Raw genomic sequence first — 15889 nt, forward strand, 5'->3', positions numbered from 1 at the left:
CCCGCGACACACATTACACCCGACAAGTCTCTCGTTTGTGTGGGCATTTCCTACTTCTCTCATCTGCGCCAGCCAACCCGCTTTCCTTTACTGCGACACCGGCCTGGCTCGCTCGCCGTTCGTCATCAAGAGCGCCATCGCGACGACAACCTCCCTCTTCTCTCACCACAACCAACACCTAGCCAACTTCTCCTTCACCACCGCCCAAAATGTCCGACTCCCACTCCCTAGCCCAAATCCTCATCCGCTCCGTCATCCGCGCCTTCCACACCACCCAAGAAGTCCTCGCCATCGAAGCCCTGGTCCAACACTCCTGCCTCCGCGACGACGAGCTAGCCTACCTCATGAAGATGAACACCAAAGACCTCCACCGCCTCTGCGCCTCCCTCCGCGACGCCCGGTTTTTAACCGTACACACCCGCCCGGAAGTCATCGAGGGCAAAACCCGGCCTGTCAACAGGACATACTACTACATCGACTACCAGCAAACCGTCGACGCCATCAAGTGGCGCGTCTACAAGACAGACAAGGACATGCAGGGCATCGCCAAACCACAGGACGAAAGCAAGGAGTATTCCTGCCCCAGGTGTAAATCCCAGTGGACGCAGCTGGAAGTGCTGGACAGCGTGAGCATAGAGGGGTTCTTGTGTCTACGATGCGAGGCTGTGCTTGAGAGGAGTCAAGAGCAGGAGCAACCCGGTCATCAGCAGTTGTCGAGGATGAATAACCAGTTTAAATTCATGACGGACATGCTGCAGCAGATCGACAAGGGGCTGGTGCCAGAATGCAGTTTTGACAAGGCGATTGCGGTGGCGAGACCGATTGTACGGGAGGCGATGCATGAGGTTTTGGCGAGCGTGCCGGTGGAGGATGCGGGGGGGATGGGGAAGCCGTCTGCAGTCAAGGGGTTGGCGAACACGGGGCCGAAGACGATGCAGGTTACGATCAGTGATGGGAATGAGGAGGCGGAGCTGATTGAGAGTAGGAAGAGGAAGGAGAGGTTTTTGAGGGAGAACGCGCTGCCGAGTTGGATTACAGATAGCTCGGTGCCGGTGCCGGCTGCGACGGCTGCGCCCCCGGTGGTGAGCTTTGAGATGAGGGATGCGGATGGGGGGGATGGGGGACGGGCGGGGAAGAGGGTGAAGGTGGAGGGGGAGATGAGCTTTAAGATGGAGGAGGATGAGGAGGATGATTTGGAGTTTGAGGATGTGGTTTAGGGGGGGTTGCTGGGGTTGTAAAGGATTTCATGGGGGCCGATTCGGAGGCTGCTGGAGCGGTGGCCGTGAAGGATGAGTCTACAGATGATGAAAAGGGTGTGGATTTGGGCAAGGATGAATCGGAGGACGATAATTCGGACGGCTACTATTCCAAAGACGACAAAACTTGGTTGGCTAATTATAGGTCATGGTGGGAAAGAGACCGGCCATGCTGAACGAGAATGCCATCTGGGAAGTCGTAGGGGTGGCCTCTGCTTTGAGAGAAGTGGTAGGGGAAGATGGGGATTTGGAGGCGTGGACATGGCTCGCGTTGCTGGATGTGAGCGGGGAGCGCAGCGATGGTGTGGCTGAGGGGGTGCTGGAGGAGATGTCATAAAACCTTCAGTCTGAAACACTCCCCTATGGCACCAGCGTTTTTCATTCTTTTTAATCTTTTGGACAGGTTATAACAAAAAGCGGAAGGTAGGCGGCATCAGCATGTGTTCTTTGCATTTTCCCATACCCAACTGACGGGGGATTCGGTTTGGGTTGTTTGGCGTTTCGGGGGGTCTGGTCTGGTCTGGTATATACCGGTTTTTTTTTTCATGTTTTTTTTTCACACACCTGGAAAGCTATAATTTGACGACGAGCTGTTGTGGAGCGGAAAACCAAGGCTGTGTGTGTGTGTGTGTATATGTGTGTGTGTGTGTGTGTGTGTGTGTGTGTGTGTCTGTGCACAACAACGGCCAAATAGAGTGTGGTATTTGTATTTAGACAATAGGAAAGAAAGAAAAGAGAGAACAAGAACTGAGAGGAGCTCCCATTAGCTCTGATATCATCATCAACAGTCCTATCGCTCGTGCGCCTTCGCTCAAAAGCAAGCAACATTCGGAAAAAGTGTGATGAACAAGAAATGAAAACAAGCAAAAAGTAGTATTTCCTTGAAAAAGAAAAAAAAGATATCGCCTCCCTTGATACCTGAGAACCCTGCCACGCAAATAAACATAAAACAAAGAGGTAGCAACAACACCCCCAACACCTCCGCCAACCAACCAACCGAACCCCGACCAAGCCATAGACCCCTTATTTACTTACTTCCCTTCCCATTCCCACCCTACACCTTTTAGCCATGTTGTTTATACATACTTCCTCAACTGCAGTCCACACGTCAGCAAACCTATCTCAATGTTTTCAGGTAAAAGCAAAAAGAGGTACTCACATCCAGCGTCAACGTCTCCGAACTATTCGCAGCCTGGTCCCTATACACCCCCACAAGACTCTCGCTGTGCTGAAACAGCGTCGGCTTCAAGCTGATCACAATAAACTGCATCCCCGGCCCGGCATGCTCCCGGATGTACTTTGTGATCTTTTCCACATTCGCATTATCCAGCGCGGCGTCCACCTCGTCCAACACAAAGAACGGGCTGGGCTGGTAGCTATGAATCGCAAACAACAGCGCCAGCGCCGCCATTGTTTTTTCGCCGCCCGACAGGTGCTCCATGTCCCGGAAGCGCTTGAGCGGCGGCATGGCGTGGTACTTGATCCCGGATAGGTACGGCGTCTCCGTGTCCTCCTCGATGTCGAGATAGGCTTGTCCACCCAAGGGGTACGCATCACTCCGCGTGAGATCCTTGTACACGTGCGTGATCTGCTCTTGGATGTGGCTGAAGGCCTTGTTAAAAAGCTCGAACCGCTGCTGTTTGACTCTAGAAAACGCGTCGCGGGCTTCTTTGAGGGCGGTTTTGCTGTCTTCCCAGTCCTTGTCAGTTGACTGGAGCCGGGTCTTGACCGACTCGAGACGCTCCATGGCGCGCATGTTGGGATTGAGCTTCTCGAGCTCGGTCGTGAGGGAAGATATGCGCTCTTGGAGCTTATCTTCAAAGTCATCGTCCGAGTCTTTGAGGTCGTCGTCGAGGTTGTCAAAGTCGATTTCGATGCCGTAGTCGTCCATGGCCGCCTCGAGGACCTCGTCCGCCTCGGCGTCTTCGTCCATGTCGACGTCCATGGCGTCTTGGTCTTTCTGGAGGAGGACGTCTTCGTTGGGGATGTCGTCTAGAGAACCCTGCTTAAGGGGGATCTGGATCTGCTCCAACTTGCAGCGGCGCAGGAGGGCGAACTTGCCAGCGCTGTTCTTTTGGACGACGGACTCGAGGTTGGAGATTTCTTTTAGTCGGGCGTCGATGTCTTTGCTTCTCCCTTGGAGGTCGGCTTTGGCTTCCGAGACCTTCTTGGTCTTTTCGGCGTGTCTGGTCCGGACAACCTCTAGGCTTTCGGAGAGGGCTTCGAGCTCGTCTTGGTCTTGGCCCATGGCTTCCTCAATGCTGTTCTTTTCCTCTTGGTATGACTGGACTTCCTGTTGGTGCCGCTTGAGTTGTTGCTCCATGTTCTTTACTCGTTCAGTGCTGGAGCTGAGCTGTGACGTCTCCCAGCTCAAGCTGTTTTGAATGCTCTTCTTCTGGATGTCAAATGCCTGGCGCTTCTGGGCAGCCTCCTGCTCCAAAGTCCCTTGCTGGGCCTCGTAGTCACGAATGTTCTCATATCCAAGCCTCTTGCAGAAGTCGGCGTAGATCTTATCTTCGACGCCCTGAATGGCCTTTTCGAACTTCTCCACGGTTGCCCGGGTACGCTCCAGCTCGCCCTTCTTGTCGTCGAATTTGGGCTGGAAGCTCGCCAGTTCCTGCTTCGCGTTGTCGAGCTCCTTTAGCTTACTCTTAAGATTCTTTTCAAAGGCAGCCAACTCGCTCTTTTGCAGGCGAAGACGCTGCTCCAGAGAGGCAATCTCGTTCTGGAGGTTGTCCTCAGTGCCTCGCCGTCCCGCTCGTGGCAACTTGGCAATATCGTCCTTGAACTTCTCAGCCAAACGCGTGAGATTCTCAACATCAACCTGCTCGAACCGGCGCTTATTGCCCTTGTCCTCATTCAAGCGACCACCCGTCATGGTACCGGCCTTGTGAATCACGTAGCCTTGCAGTGTCACAGCCTTGACCTGGATCTTCTTGCCGTAGACAATCTCCTTGGCCACCTCGAGGTTGTCACAGACCACGGACCCGCCGCACGCATAGGCAATCGCCCGCTCCAGCGTTGGATCAAAGTCGATGGTGTCAATGGTCAATCTGGCACCCGCAATGCCCTTGACGGCAGAATTTGAGGTGTTTACCTTGATGTTGTCCAACGGAATGAAGGTCATGGAGGGGAGCCGACCGTCCTTGAGAAACTGGATGCAGTCAACAGCTGTCTTCTCGGTGTCGACAATCACCCCGTCGAATTCGCGACCAAGGGCAGTGATGACCGCCTCGTCGTACTTCTTCTGTTTCGGCTTGCAAAGCTCACCAACTCGCCCGCGAACACCAGGGTAGATGCGTTTGAGGTCACTGATAATGTTGCGCGTCCTTGTCTCCCTCTCATTCTGTCGCCTGCCCATGTCCGCATCTTCGAGTTTCCTCAGGACGTCGCGGAGCTTCTCCTCGAGTTCAGTGTGGGTGTTATTGATCCTAATACGCTCCGACTGAACATTGTTGTACTCCTTTTTCTTGGAGTCGATCTCCGTTGTAATCTGCCTGATGAAGTCTTGACAAGCATCCCGGCGTTCTGTGATGCCCCGGACCTCACCCTGCAGTTTGTCGATGCTGGCTTCAAAGTTGTCTATCCTGCCACCAAGACTGTTGAATGTCGCCTCGTCGCTCTTCAATTGTCGTCGCAGATTATCCAGCTTTTGTCGATTGTCTGTTGACCTCTTCATCGCCTCTGCTTGCAGCTTGTCGTATTCTTTCCTGTCCGCATCGCTGAGCTCCTTGCCCTGCTTCTTCAGCGTTTCGGCCCATTGCTTCTCAAACTGTCGGTGCGCTTTTTCCACTTGTGACAAGTCCTTTGTGTACTTTTGCACCGCCGCCGTCTTCTCGTCGCGGAGTTTCTTGAGATCGGCAATCCTCTTTCGTAGCATTTCCATATCCCGGGAGCTCTGTGTGATCTTCTCATCAATTGGTACCAGGCTGTTTTCTCTTTCCTCAATGCTCTTTTCCTTGGCCTTGATCGTCTTCTCGATCTTGTGGACCTCACGGGCAACGCTGGTTTGTTCCTTGCGCGCAGCCTCCAGCCTCTTTTCGAATGTCTCAACGTTTCGGCGGAACTCCTTGAGATTCTCCTGGTGCTCTTGAATCTGGGCGCTTGACTCATCCATCACCCGTTGAAAGTGGTACAGTTTCCACAGAATGTGAGTGATAACGGCCTCGTCCCTTTCCTCTGTCTTCTTCTGGAAGTTCTCGGCCTCCTTCTTTTGCTCCTGATACTGCTTGATCTCGCCATTGATGCCTCTTCTTCTGATGAGTTGAAAGTTTTGGTTTTCGAGAGCCTGCTCTTCCTCGGCCTGGAGTTTCTCGTACTCGGCCTTGTATTCCAAACTACCCGAGATCTGCTCAATCAAGCGTGTGAGGTCCTGTGGTGACTGCGCAGCGATGGCCTCGACATCACCTTGGAACACCAAAAAGTTGCGCGCCTTGATCAGGATGTTCTCCGCCTCGAGGGCCTCGTTGTACTGCTGGGCGGTAACCACGCGGTCGTTGATTCGGTACTCGCTAGAACCGTTGCTCGTGATCGTGCGCTTCCAACTTTGCTCATCACCGGCATCATCTTCGTACACGGCCATCACCCAGGCGGATTTGGGGTCGTTTCTCGTCGCTCTTTGCAAAGAGCCATCGTCATCGCCATTCTCGACGCCGTTGGTGTGGCCATTGGTGGCTGGTGCAGCTGTGCCGTCGTCTTGGATCTTCGAAGTTTTCATGACCCGGCCGCGATAAACCAGGTCGCGAAGGTGCGACGATCGCAGATGTGACGACTTGATGCCCAGGACGAAGGAGATGGCGTCCATCGAGTTGGATTTACCGGAGCCATTGGGACCGATGATGGAGGTGAAGTAGGAGTCGCCAAACAAGAGTGTGTGGTGGCCCTTGTAGGACTTGAAGTCTTTGAAAGCACTGTTAGCTTTACCCTACAAGACATGGCCAGCAGGTATCACGTACTGAAAAGCTCGAGGCGGAGGAGCTTCCCCATGGTCGCGGTGGCCCCGACACGCGGAGCGGGATGTTGTCGAAGAGTCGCGTCAAATGGAGGGGATTCGCAAGGGCAATTGCGCGGTCAAAGGGCCCGTAAAAATAGTGGCGCGACGGTCGGGACGAAAACGCGCGCAGAAATAGATACGAGAAGAAAAAGAAGTGTTGGTGAAGCAGTCTTCAATCGCGCCAGGACCATAACCGAACGGCCTGAATTTACCATCGCGACGGGAAGGGCGCCGTTATGGTGGGGGAGTGGGTGCACGTGCCATATCTGCCTAAAGGGTTAGGGTTGGTTGGCGCTCTGTAGCCATGTGCAAGATGACGGTCTGCTTGAAGAGCGAGTGTAGCTCAAGAGCTATTCTAGTTGCTTAAGAGCTATGCTAGTTTCTCAAGAGCTATGTTAGTTGATATTGCTTTGGACTGTGGTTGGCGCATTCGTGAGCACTACGCTGTAGACAAGTAAGGCAACACACATTGTATTCTGAACCATAGGTACATGACAAAGAAGTCAATCTGCCTCGAAAGATAGTTCGTAATATGCCTTGAAAGATACTCAGTATGCCTTCAGAGATAGTCAAGAGGCCTATCAACTATCTTCCCAAGCATAGCCCAGAATATGGATATGTGTTGATTTGATACTTTTGCAGTGCCAATTATTTGTCCACAGCATGGCACTCATGAAGTTGCTGTTTCACGGAGATGATTGACATGTGAAAGGTAAACATCCGACTATTAATGCAAAGCTGCCTTTTTACTTCCAAATGGGCATTCATGTCTGGCTACCTGAATATGGAGTCATCTGATCGAAGCAGAGCTGCGATGCAACCGGCAGGCAATTTGAGGTCGAAATGGAGGTCCACCTCGTCAAAGGACGGGACCGAAGCCAAGTCCTGGTCCATGATGGTGGGTGCCGTTTCAAGCCTTCTGGCCACTGAGCGAAGCACTTCAGAACACGCCCAGCGCTGCAGCCAGTGAGGGCAGGGGTCTGGGGGCCTGGGGCAGACGCTAAATATGCAGCAACAACGTCAACACCACCTTTCTCCTCCGCTTTCTTGGTTGTCCAAGTCAGGTCTGGTGGTTGCATCACAAGCTGCCAACTCTGTCCACGACGGTGTCACCCTCACCCTCACCCTCACCTTCTTAACTCATGTCTGACTGATTTGTTGTCCACCTGCCCCTCTCTGACGTTGCTCCATCTATTCACTTCAGGCAGCGCACCAGGCACCAAAGCTGTTCCACTTTCTTTTAGACCCAACCTCTACGACAAAGAGGCCACCGGCCACATATCTCCCCTCCACTCCTCGACTGAAATATTGGACACGGTCCGCGTTTAAGGATACTTTACAGACATTCGAGATCAAGACCGCAATCATGGCCGAACCAGAAGTCGCATCAACAGACAGCGAAGCTGTCCCTACACCAGAAAACAGCACCCCCCTCGATGATGCCTCTCCTCTCGAAGAACATGTCCCCTCCATCGATACGCCAACGCTCGCGCCCACCTCCCCCGAGTCCCGTCTCTCTCGAAACCCTTCATTCTCCGGCAGCAGCAGTACCTACCAAGAAGACTGGGACTCCAACTTCCCCCCTCTGGACCGCCTAACTGTCTTGGAGCTGCTCGATAACTTCACCCTCCCGCAACAGCTTGAGAAACTCCAGAAGGGCATCTCGGCCCAGACTGAGAAAGTGCGCAAGTCCCGCGAAGCCTTCAACACTAAATCCCGCCAAGCCCGCGAGCGCATGGTAGACGAATGGCGCCGTCGGGTCCCCTCCGCTGAAGAGCAGCTCGACCGGTACCGCAAGCGCATGAGGAACTCGGTCGACAAACTCGGGAAACGCTGGAACGACACCAAAGCTATCACCCTCCGCGAGAAGATCTCGTTCATCTTCGGTGTCATGAACATTTTTGTCTCGGGGTATCTAATCGGCGGCTGGCCAGAGTACATGCACTGGTGGTACACCATCCAGATCCTGTACTTTATGCCTATTCGCTTCTACACCTACCACAAGCGGGGATACCACTACTTTCTCGCCGACCTCTGCTACTTTGTCAACTTTCTCCTGTTGTTATCCGTTTGGGTCTTTCCAAAGAGTAAACGGCTGTTTACAGCCGTGTACTGCCTCGCATTTGGAAACAACGCCGTGGCAATCATCATGTGGCGCAACTCGCTGGTCTTCCACTCGTTTGATAAAGTCACCTCGCTCTTCATCCACATCATGCCCTGCGCGACGTTGCACTGCATCGTTCACTTAATCTCCCCCGAACACCAAGCCTCTCGCTTCCCAGCAATTTACACAATCAAGCACTCTCCCGCTGGCTCGCCAACCGCTTACGCCAACGTCCTGAGCATGCTAGCCTGGTCCACAATCCCGTACGCGATTTGGCAGTTGAGTTACTACTTTTTTATCACCGTCCGCCGGAGAGACAAAATCGCCGCCGGCCGCCCGACATCCTTCACCTGGCTCAGGCAATCGTATTCCAAAGTCTGGATCGGAAAGTTTGTGTTGGGGCTCCCGGAGGCGTTGCAGGAGCCAGCGTTCATGTTTATACAATATGCATACGCGGTCCTGACGATGCTACCGTGCAGCCTGTGGTTTTACTACAGGTGGGCGAGTGCGGGTTTTTTGGGAGTCGTTTTTGTTTGGTCGGTGTACAACGGGGCGACGTATTATATTGACGTTTTTGGAAAGAGGTTTCAGAAGGAGCTGGAGGCGATGAGGAAGGAGGTGGAGAGGTGGCAGGGTGAGCATGAGGGGTTGGTTGGTGGAGGCGGGTGGAGTGATCATGGGGAGGAGAAGAAGGTTGGGCTTGGGGAGGGGATTAGTGGGAAGGTGCTGGATGAAAGGAGGGAGGGGGATGAGGATAGTGGGGGTGGGTTGGATAATATTCCGCTGTTGAATGATGAACGGCCGGCGGCGGCGATGGTTACGGGGTTGGAGGTTGGTGATGGGGGGGCGAGGGATGTGGCTAGGGAGAGGAGGCAGGGGAGGGGGGGGATTTAATTTTGTTTTTTGAGGAGGGAAGATATGGATGGGTTTTTTTTGGTTTTTTTTGTGGTCTCGTGTGTGTGTGTCTGGCGTTGTTGTTGTTGTTGTTGTTGTTGTTGTTGTTGGAATAGGTTAGATTGTGGATTTTGGTTCGGATATATACCCCCGCTTCTTTTTTATTGACATGAGAGAATAATGAGTCTGTTGCAATATTATGTTTGACTTTCGATGAGAATGTGGCATCTTTTGTGAGTTTGCACGTCGTGGGAAGTGAAATTAAGGCCTTAAATAGTAGTTAATGGAGCGTAAAAGAAAGTTGTAGGCCTTGGAAAGGAACTAACAAGACTTGAACAGAACCAACAGACTTTAAAAGATGGTCGACAGGGCTTAGAAGATAGTAAAAAGGCCTACTGCCTCTTGGTCTTTTTGTTTTTCTTTTTTTCTTTTTTTCTTTTGGGGGGAGGTGGTAAGAGATAGGTTACAATATGATATGCGTTGACTTACATTGCCCATTATTGTATCCAGAGCGTGACTGGGTAAGGATTTAGGAGAAGATCATTTGGATGAGCGAGGTTGCCCTCGACGTAAAGAGCAACAACAGGCCTGCTTCATTTCAAGCTCAGTAAAAACTCCGGATAAAAGCATCTGATCATGGAAACTAGCAAGATACCCTTTCACTTCGAGCCGAATAAAGACTCCTGCCACAATCACACACCGACTCCATAATAAAGCATGAGATGAGAAGCAAATCCATTTCATGCAACCACACCACCTACCACCATCAACACCACCCACCCACCCAGCTACAAAGCGCAATCATGACCTGGTTTCCAATAATGTACAACAAACAAGCCCCGCTTATTCCCCCAAAAAAAAAAAATAATGAACCAAGCGCCATAACAATTAGAAAAAAGTCAATTAATAAACAACCCATGAATCCCGCTTTCATACTCTAGCAAGGAAGAAAAGAAAAAAAGACATAACCCAACACCTCCTCCCACCAACTAAACCATGATAAACAAATTCCGCTTTGTTGAAAGAAAGATGGCAAAAAGAGCCCGGGGTATTGACCACCACCTCCCATCCAGATGTCCCATGTTACCCAGCCAGCTCCATTCCATCCATCAATCCCCCCTTCCATATCCATGATGATCGATTGATCCCTTTAACCCCAACCGACCCACCGACCCAAAGCCACACCAGAGACACCATCATCATCAACACCACCACCACCACCACCACCAAACACCCAACACCCTTGCTTTTGATTGAAAGAGTTCCGTTTATCCCCCAAGTGTTGTCGTCGTCGTGTGTCATCCACCTCGTAAGTTTCGTGTCATGGTGTACACTAAAAAAAACCTGTCAGTCGCTTGCCCCTTCCATATGTGGAAAAAGGGGAGGAGAAACTAACAAAACTCAATTGAGAGAAAAAGAGAGAAAAATCCATCTCCTGCTCGCTGCAAGCAAAGATAAAACACTTTCTTCCCGCTGATTCCCCCGCCCCCAACTCCAAAAGCCACTTGTTCGTCGTCTGGCTCAAGAAAGCATGTGAAAGTCACTAACCCTTTCACCTAATAACCCCCCACTCCTGCAACCTTATACTTCCCCCGCCCCCCTCCCCATCCTCCCCCATCCTCCCACCCCTCTTCCCAAACACGTTCCAAAACCTCAACGTCTCGTCTCCCGCCCCCGTGACCACCACCCTCCCGTCCGGGCTCATAGCCAGGTACAGCACCCGATAAGTGTGCCCCGTCAAACTCGCCACCTGCGTCATGCTCGGGTACTTCCACACCACAATCTGGTTCTGGCTGTACCCATGCGTCGAGACAATCTCGTTCGAGTTCTTGCTCCACGCCAAGTTGCAAACCTGGCTCCCCGTGTCAATCTCATTGACAACGGTCCCCCTCACCGTATCGTGGAAAATGATCCGGCGGTCGGCCGTACCGCCACCGGAAGCCAACAGTCCACGTTGGTGAGGGCTCCAAGCAATCGCCTTCACCGCGGCGGTGTGGTCCGAAAACTTCCACAGTGGCGAGTCCGAGAGCTTATCCCAAACCATTAGTTTGTTGTCGTTCCCTCCACTCGCCAGCTGCCCATCCTCGCAGTTCCATTTTAGTCCGCACACTTCCTGCTTGTGCCCGACTAGCTTCCTCATCCACGGATCTGGGGCTCGCACATCACGGTGGTATATGGACCGATCCCGTGAGCCAGAGGTGAGGATGTGCGTGTTCCAGGCCAGAGCACCCACACGGTTAGTGTGGCCTACCATAGTCCTCAACCTTCGCTGCCGCTCCGCATCCCAGATTTGCACTAGGCCCTTTCCAGTTCCGATGGCAATGTGTGTGCCCTTTTGTATCCACGACACGCTCGTAACGGTGTCGTCTTCTAACGTGCAGAGCTTGTTGACGCGACTGGTCTGGGCGTTCCACATGTACACGCTCGATCCCAGGCCGACGCCTAATACATTTGCGTTGCCCCAGTCAACGAGGTTGAGGTAAAAGTCATCTGCGAGCTCGGGAGCATCCAACACCTTATACGGAACCTTGCTCACGGCACGCGGTTGTCGCCGTGGGCTGAGGAGCAGTTGCTGACTCCCATATCTCACTGGCGATAAGCTGTACACTTCGGACCGGGTGTCCAAGTTGGGCCCGTGTCGACTTTGTGGCGTCCTTGAAGGTGTTGGATGGCCTGCAATGCTGTGACGAGGCGACATGTAGGAGAACAGATTCTTGTGTGGTGTGGATGGTGTCAAATTTGATGGCAAAGATGATGGTGGTGGCCCGTTTGGTGGGGTGTGTGATCTGGTGGCATGGCCGTGGGAGAGCCTGTTGTGCTCTGGTGACATGGAAGGCGGTGACACCTGTGGTATCGAATTCTCAAACAACTCTGTCCGCAGCAGGCGGGAGAATGTCCGATTTGCCTCCTCAGCTGCATTCGAGGATTAGCTACATGGCACACCCAGTTGAGTTCACGGGACTCACTTCTCTGATAGTGAAGCTCCCCATGCGGAGTCCGCTTCTTTTGTCTTGATGGGGTCGCGGGCGACCCATCTTCATGCAAGAGACTGAAACTTGCCTGTAGGTCTTGGCCAGACCGCGTGGGAATAAAGCTATGAGCGACCAGTCAGCAACAAGAACAGATGAAAAAAAAGTCAAAAAATCAACATACCGGTCACCGTTGATCCTTTGCCGTTTCCTACTCGGACTAGCTCCAGGTGTGCTTTCTCGGTGCTGCCGACCGATTTCCCGCCGCAGCGCGTGGTCGACGGCATCCAGCCCAATGTCGGTGGATCTTGAACTCGACCGTCCATTTCTCAAACTTCCGGCATGCGACGGTTCCACCTTCAGACGTTCACCTGGCGGGGGAGGCGTCGACAACCTTGGACTGGCGGCGGCCGAACTGTGTGACTCCTGGATTGGCCTCTTCATGGTGGGAGATAATGCAGCGCCGTTTGAAACGTCGCCGTTGATACCCATGCTTCTCTTGTTTTGATCCTCAGCGCCCCTTTTCCAAATTCACAGAAATTGATTGCCGCGCGGGTTTGGCGATAGGCGCGCTTTGCATAGGCTGGATTGGAGTCGGACGAGAGGCGGGTGTAGTGAGAGGTGAAGTCGGAAGAGTCGGTCGCAGGACAAAGAACGCGCGATTGTTGCGGGACAGCGATGAAATGCGGGGGAAACAGTTTTCGCAAGAAGTGAATAGTCGCATAGACAGCTTTTGTGGGCCGAGCGATGGTATTGTTGTGCTGCTGTGGGAGAAGTCGCGATCTCGTCTCTTTGCTTGTCTTGGGGAACAACAATCGCAAGGAGCGGCAGGGCGACTGGGCAACGGGAGCTCTCTTAATAGGAGACAACAGCGGTCCGATAGACTCGAATAAATGGCAGCGCCACAACCACAATCTCGCAAACTCTAAAGTCGACAGACAATCCTCTGCAAAGGTAGGGCTACCGGAATAATGCTAGGCATTCGTCAGGCCGTGAGGTTGGGAGGGATGGCGTCGACAGCTCGAAGTGTGTGTGGTGATGGAAGTTGGCGAAGCACAGAAGGCCAACCCTCTGAAGGCAGAGACAGAAGCCCTCTGAAGCGGGAGAGCGCGGGCGACGGACGACAGTCGCGCTAAGCCGTTGATTAGCCGATTCCAAACAAGCGAGACCCTTGCTCGAATGCTCGAGGGGGCACGGACCATCCAAACACAGCAGTGACCTCGCTGGGCTGCCTGTGGCTGTCTCTACGCTGTGAAACTTGGCGGCGCCTAAAACAACATCTCCAGCTTCCTCTCCTCCCTGGAACTGCCAGCCGACGCCAGGAATGCATACAGCTCACCCAAATCTTTACCGTCTTTTCCACATGGCCATTCACGTGCTTTCCTCTAAAAACAAGCCCCAGCCCTTGATTCCCCATTGTCTCCCCGTCCCTATAGAACTTTTGGAAGCTCTCGTCTGGCATGTTGTCCCATGATGTAGGTAGACCCCACACTCAGCTACTAGGTCCTATTCATATCCTTCACATAGTCCGTGGAGGTTGGGATAGCAGTGGATGGCTATCAGTATCAACCTGGTCTGGTTTAGCAAGGTATGATTGTATGCTATCGTCAACGCAGCAGCACAACCCCTCATCTCGACCTCACACTCAACGGGTCCGAGTGCCCCCCTCTGTGAGCGCACACTCAAATGATACCAACCCCTCCCTATAATCTTTGCGGTGGTGGAGTGGGGCACTGGAGATGAGGTCTTCTGACGGTAAACACGGAGAGGGGAGGTACGGTGAGAGAAAATATTGTTGAGTCTTTCGCGATGACTGTTTTGCGTTTCTCTCTCGATTGGGCATGTTGTTGTTGTTGTTGTTGTTGTTGTTGCTGTTTCTGCCCAGCTTTCACGATGGGGGGAATCCTCCGACTGAGTGGCTGAGGCCGTTCGCGGGAGGGGTGGGCCGGCCACTCACAACCCCGCCTCCAAGCTTGGCCGACGTTGGACGTGTCGTGGACGGGCATCCGCGCGTCTGGTTCGTGTCGTGCTCATTAAACCCCTGCATCCATCTTGTTATCAAACCGTCAACACCATCGAGTGGATCGTTGTAAAGGGAGGTCGCAGACGGGCCAGGAGGGAGGTATGAACCGTTTGGTGTTCTGTTTGTTTCCAATACTCTGGATGTTGTGCAGCCACTAAAACGGGAGTGTTCACATGTTATACAGTGAGACTGGACCTGATCAACGTCGCAGCATAGGCTTATACTTACTCTGTACCTTCCACCGCTTGCTGCCAGGTCCCATGCGCCCAGAGGATTCCGAGTCATCATCGTACATATAGAGATCCCGAAAAAGAGGTTCTGTTGGCTGATGGGAGATGCAGCCCCTCCAGCGTTTCCATCAGTCAATTCCATCTGCCAAGCAAGCGCTCTCGACGTTGTACCCGCATCCATGTACCCAGCCGTTGAACCTTATTTCGCTAGTGCCTGTCAAACAGTTAGAATCGAGTCATTGGCTTTCGTTCTTGCCTCTTTTTCGCAGCAAGAGAGAGAAGGGACGCTCCTTCCGTTATCCAGGCAGATACAACTATCAGCTTGAGGTAGGTGGTTCGGCGGGAAGGAGCACTGAGCATGGGATATTGGTCGTAATGAAACTGCCTGACTTTGCGCAACTGGCGATTTCCCATCACGTGGAGGCTGTGCCCAGCGAAGCCAATTCATTCTCATGTCGAGAGCAAGTAGGTTTGAACTAACCAACGTCAGTCAATTAAACCGTCAACATGAAACGGCAGCTATATGCTGCTACGCTCTCTAGCCTGTGTGTGCCTTCAATAGCGATCGAGAGTTTAAATTTTGATTAAAGACCAGTTCCAGCCGGTTGCCTTTACTATATGGCTCTGGCCCGGTTCGGCGGGCTTTACCATCTGGGCGGATTCAACGGTTATTCTAAGAGTTTCATTACGAACAGCCCGACTGCCGACAGGACAGGGGACAGCATCTCGGAAGTCTCTCTCTCGCGATGTGCCGGAAATTCCACCCAGAAGCTCCTCTCGATTCTTGGCCACCTCGCGAGAATATACGGGCCCATTTCCGATGGCACCCGCCATCTCCAGGAAACAAACTTGGGCGCTTCCTTCTTTCCAGACACAACAATGATTTTCCAGACTTTGTGGGCAACCTGGAAGGTTCAGTCCCATTCCCATTCCCAGTAGGCTGAGGGGTCTAAACAGGTAAACATCCATACTCCTTATTTCGGTTTCTCTTCCATAATGTGGTTCCTAACCTAGCACAGCCAGTCAAGAATGGGAGGCGGATTCAGGGCACATCGTATCTCCCCAGTCTCATGTGTTTTCCTTGACACGAACAGACTCCTCGAAAACGAGCCTCAACACCAAACCCAGGTCGGCCTCGGTTGCATCGGCATACATGACGGATTCTGCGTCCATATTGTTTCCTTTGCAAGAAAAGGGGCCAACAGAAACCGATGCTCTGGAACCACTCGAGGAGGAGGAATTCAACCCCTCGTGCTACGATTTGATTGCCCCTGCTCCTGCGGCAGGCAACAAATACCTTCTCGAGGAGCGGTCAGATCTATTATTCTCTGGGGAACAACTGGAGGTGATATTCAATGATCTCAACTTTGGCCTCTTTCACTGCCTTTGTGAGAACCTGGAGGCCAGCTTCGGTCCCGTC

General features: G+C 52.7%; 4 protein-coding genes across 4 annotated transcripts; 2 read left to right on the top strand and 2 right to left on the bottom strand.

Moving 5' to 3' along the window:
* Positions 1-209: 209 nt before the first annotated feature.
* QC762_202740 (uncharacterized protein) lies at positions 210-1217 on the top strand (the record flags this gene model as incomplete). The annotated part of the gene is made up of 1 exon (XM_062887162.1): positions 210-1217. One exon carries the CDS (start codon positions 210-212, stop codon positions 1215-1217), a length of 1008 nt encoding a protein of 335 aa, XP_062746952.1.
* Positions 1218-1871: 654 nt separating this feature from the next.
* SMC1 (Structural maintenance of chromosomes protein 1) lies at positions 1872-6792 on the bottom strand. Its single transcript, XM_062887163.1, has 4 exons — positions 6718-6792; positions 6212-6624; positions 2416-6155; positions 1872-2350 (listed from the first exon to the last, which is right to left on the bottom strand). Exons 2-4 carry the CDS (start codon positions 6240-6242, stop codon positions 2333-2335), a joined length of 3789 nt encoding a protein of 1262 aa, XP_062746953.1. The 5' UTR covers positions 6243-6624; positions 6718-6792; the 3' UTR covers positions 1872-2332.
* Positions 6793-7615: 823 nt separating this feature from the next.
* Positions 7616-9247, top strand: QC762_202770 (uncharacterized protein; the record flags this gene model as incomplete). Its single annotated transcript, XM_062887164.1, has 1 exon — positions 7616-9247. One exon carries the CDS (start codon positions 7616-7618, stop codon positions 9245-9247), a length of 1632 nt encoding a protein of 543 aa, XP_062746954.1.
* A 1076-nt stretch (positions 9248-10323) lies between these two features.
* On the bottom strand, positions 10324-14973 carry CDH1 (substrate-specific activator of APC-dependent proteolysis). The gene is given in 5 exon segments (XM_062887165.1): positions 10324-12160; positions 12214-12341; positions 12401-14072; positions 14091-14257; positions 14468-14973. 3 exon segments carry the CDS (start codon positions 12706-12708, stop codon positions 10800-10802), a joined length of 1797 nt encoding a protein of 598 aa, XP_062746955.1. The 5' UTR covers positions 12709-14072; positions 14091-14257; positions 14468-14973; the 3' UTR covers positions 10324-10799.
* Between the last annotated feature and the right edge of the window lie 916 nt (positions 14974-15889).

Source organism: Podospora pseudocomata (genome assembly GCF_035222375.1).
Source record: "Podospora pseudocomata strain CBS 415.72m chromosome 2 map unlocalized CBS415.72m_2, whole genome shotgun sequence".
Lineage (NCBI taxonomy): Eukaryota > Fungi > Ascomycota > Sordariomycetes > Sordariales > Podosporaceae > Podospora > Podospora pseudocomata.

Excerpts from the sequence above, each read along its gene's own strand:
- SMC1 (XM_062887163.1), bottom strand. The coding sequence starts at position 6,242 with ATGGGGAAGCTCCTCCGCCTCGAGCTTTTCA. Across the intron at positions 6,156-6,211 it reads CCTCCGCCTCGAGCTTTTCA|ACTTCAAGTCCTACAAGGGC; the intron begins GTACGTGATACC and ends GTGCTTTCAAAG.
- CDH1 (XM_062887165.1), bottom strand. The coding sequence starts at position 12,708 with ATGGGTATCAACGGCGACGTTTCAAACGGCGCTGCATTATCTCCCACC. Across the intron at positions 12,342-12,400 it reads CAAAGGATCAACGGTGACCG|CTTTATTCCCACGCGGTCTG; the intron begins GTATGTTGATTT and ends GGTCGCTCATAG. Across the intron at positions 12,161-12,213 it reads GGAGCTTCACTATCAGAGAA|CTGAGGAGGCAAATCGGACA; the intron begins GTGAGTCCCGTG and ends CCTCGAATGCAG.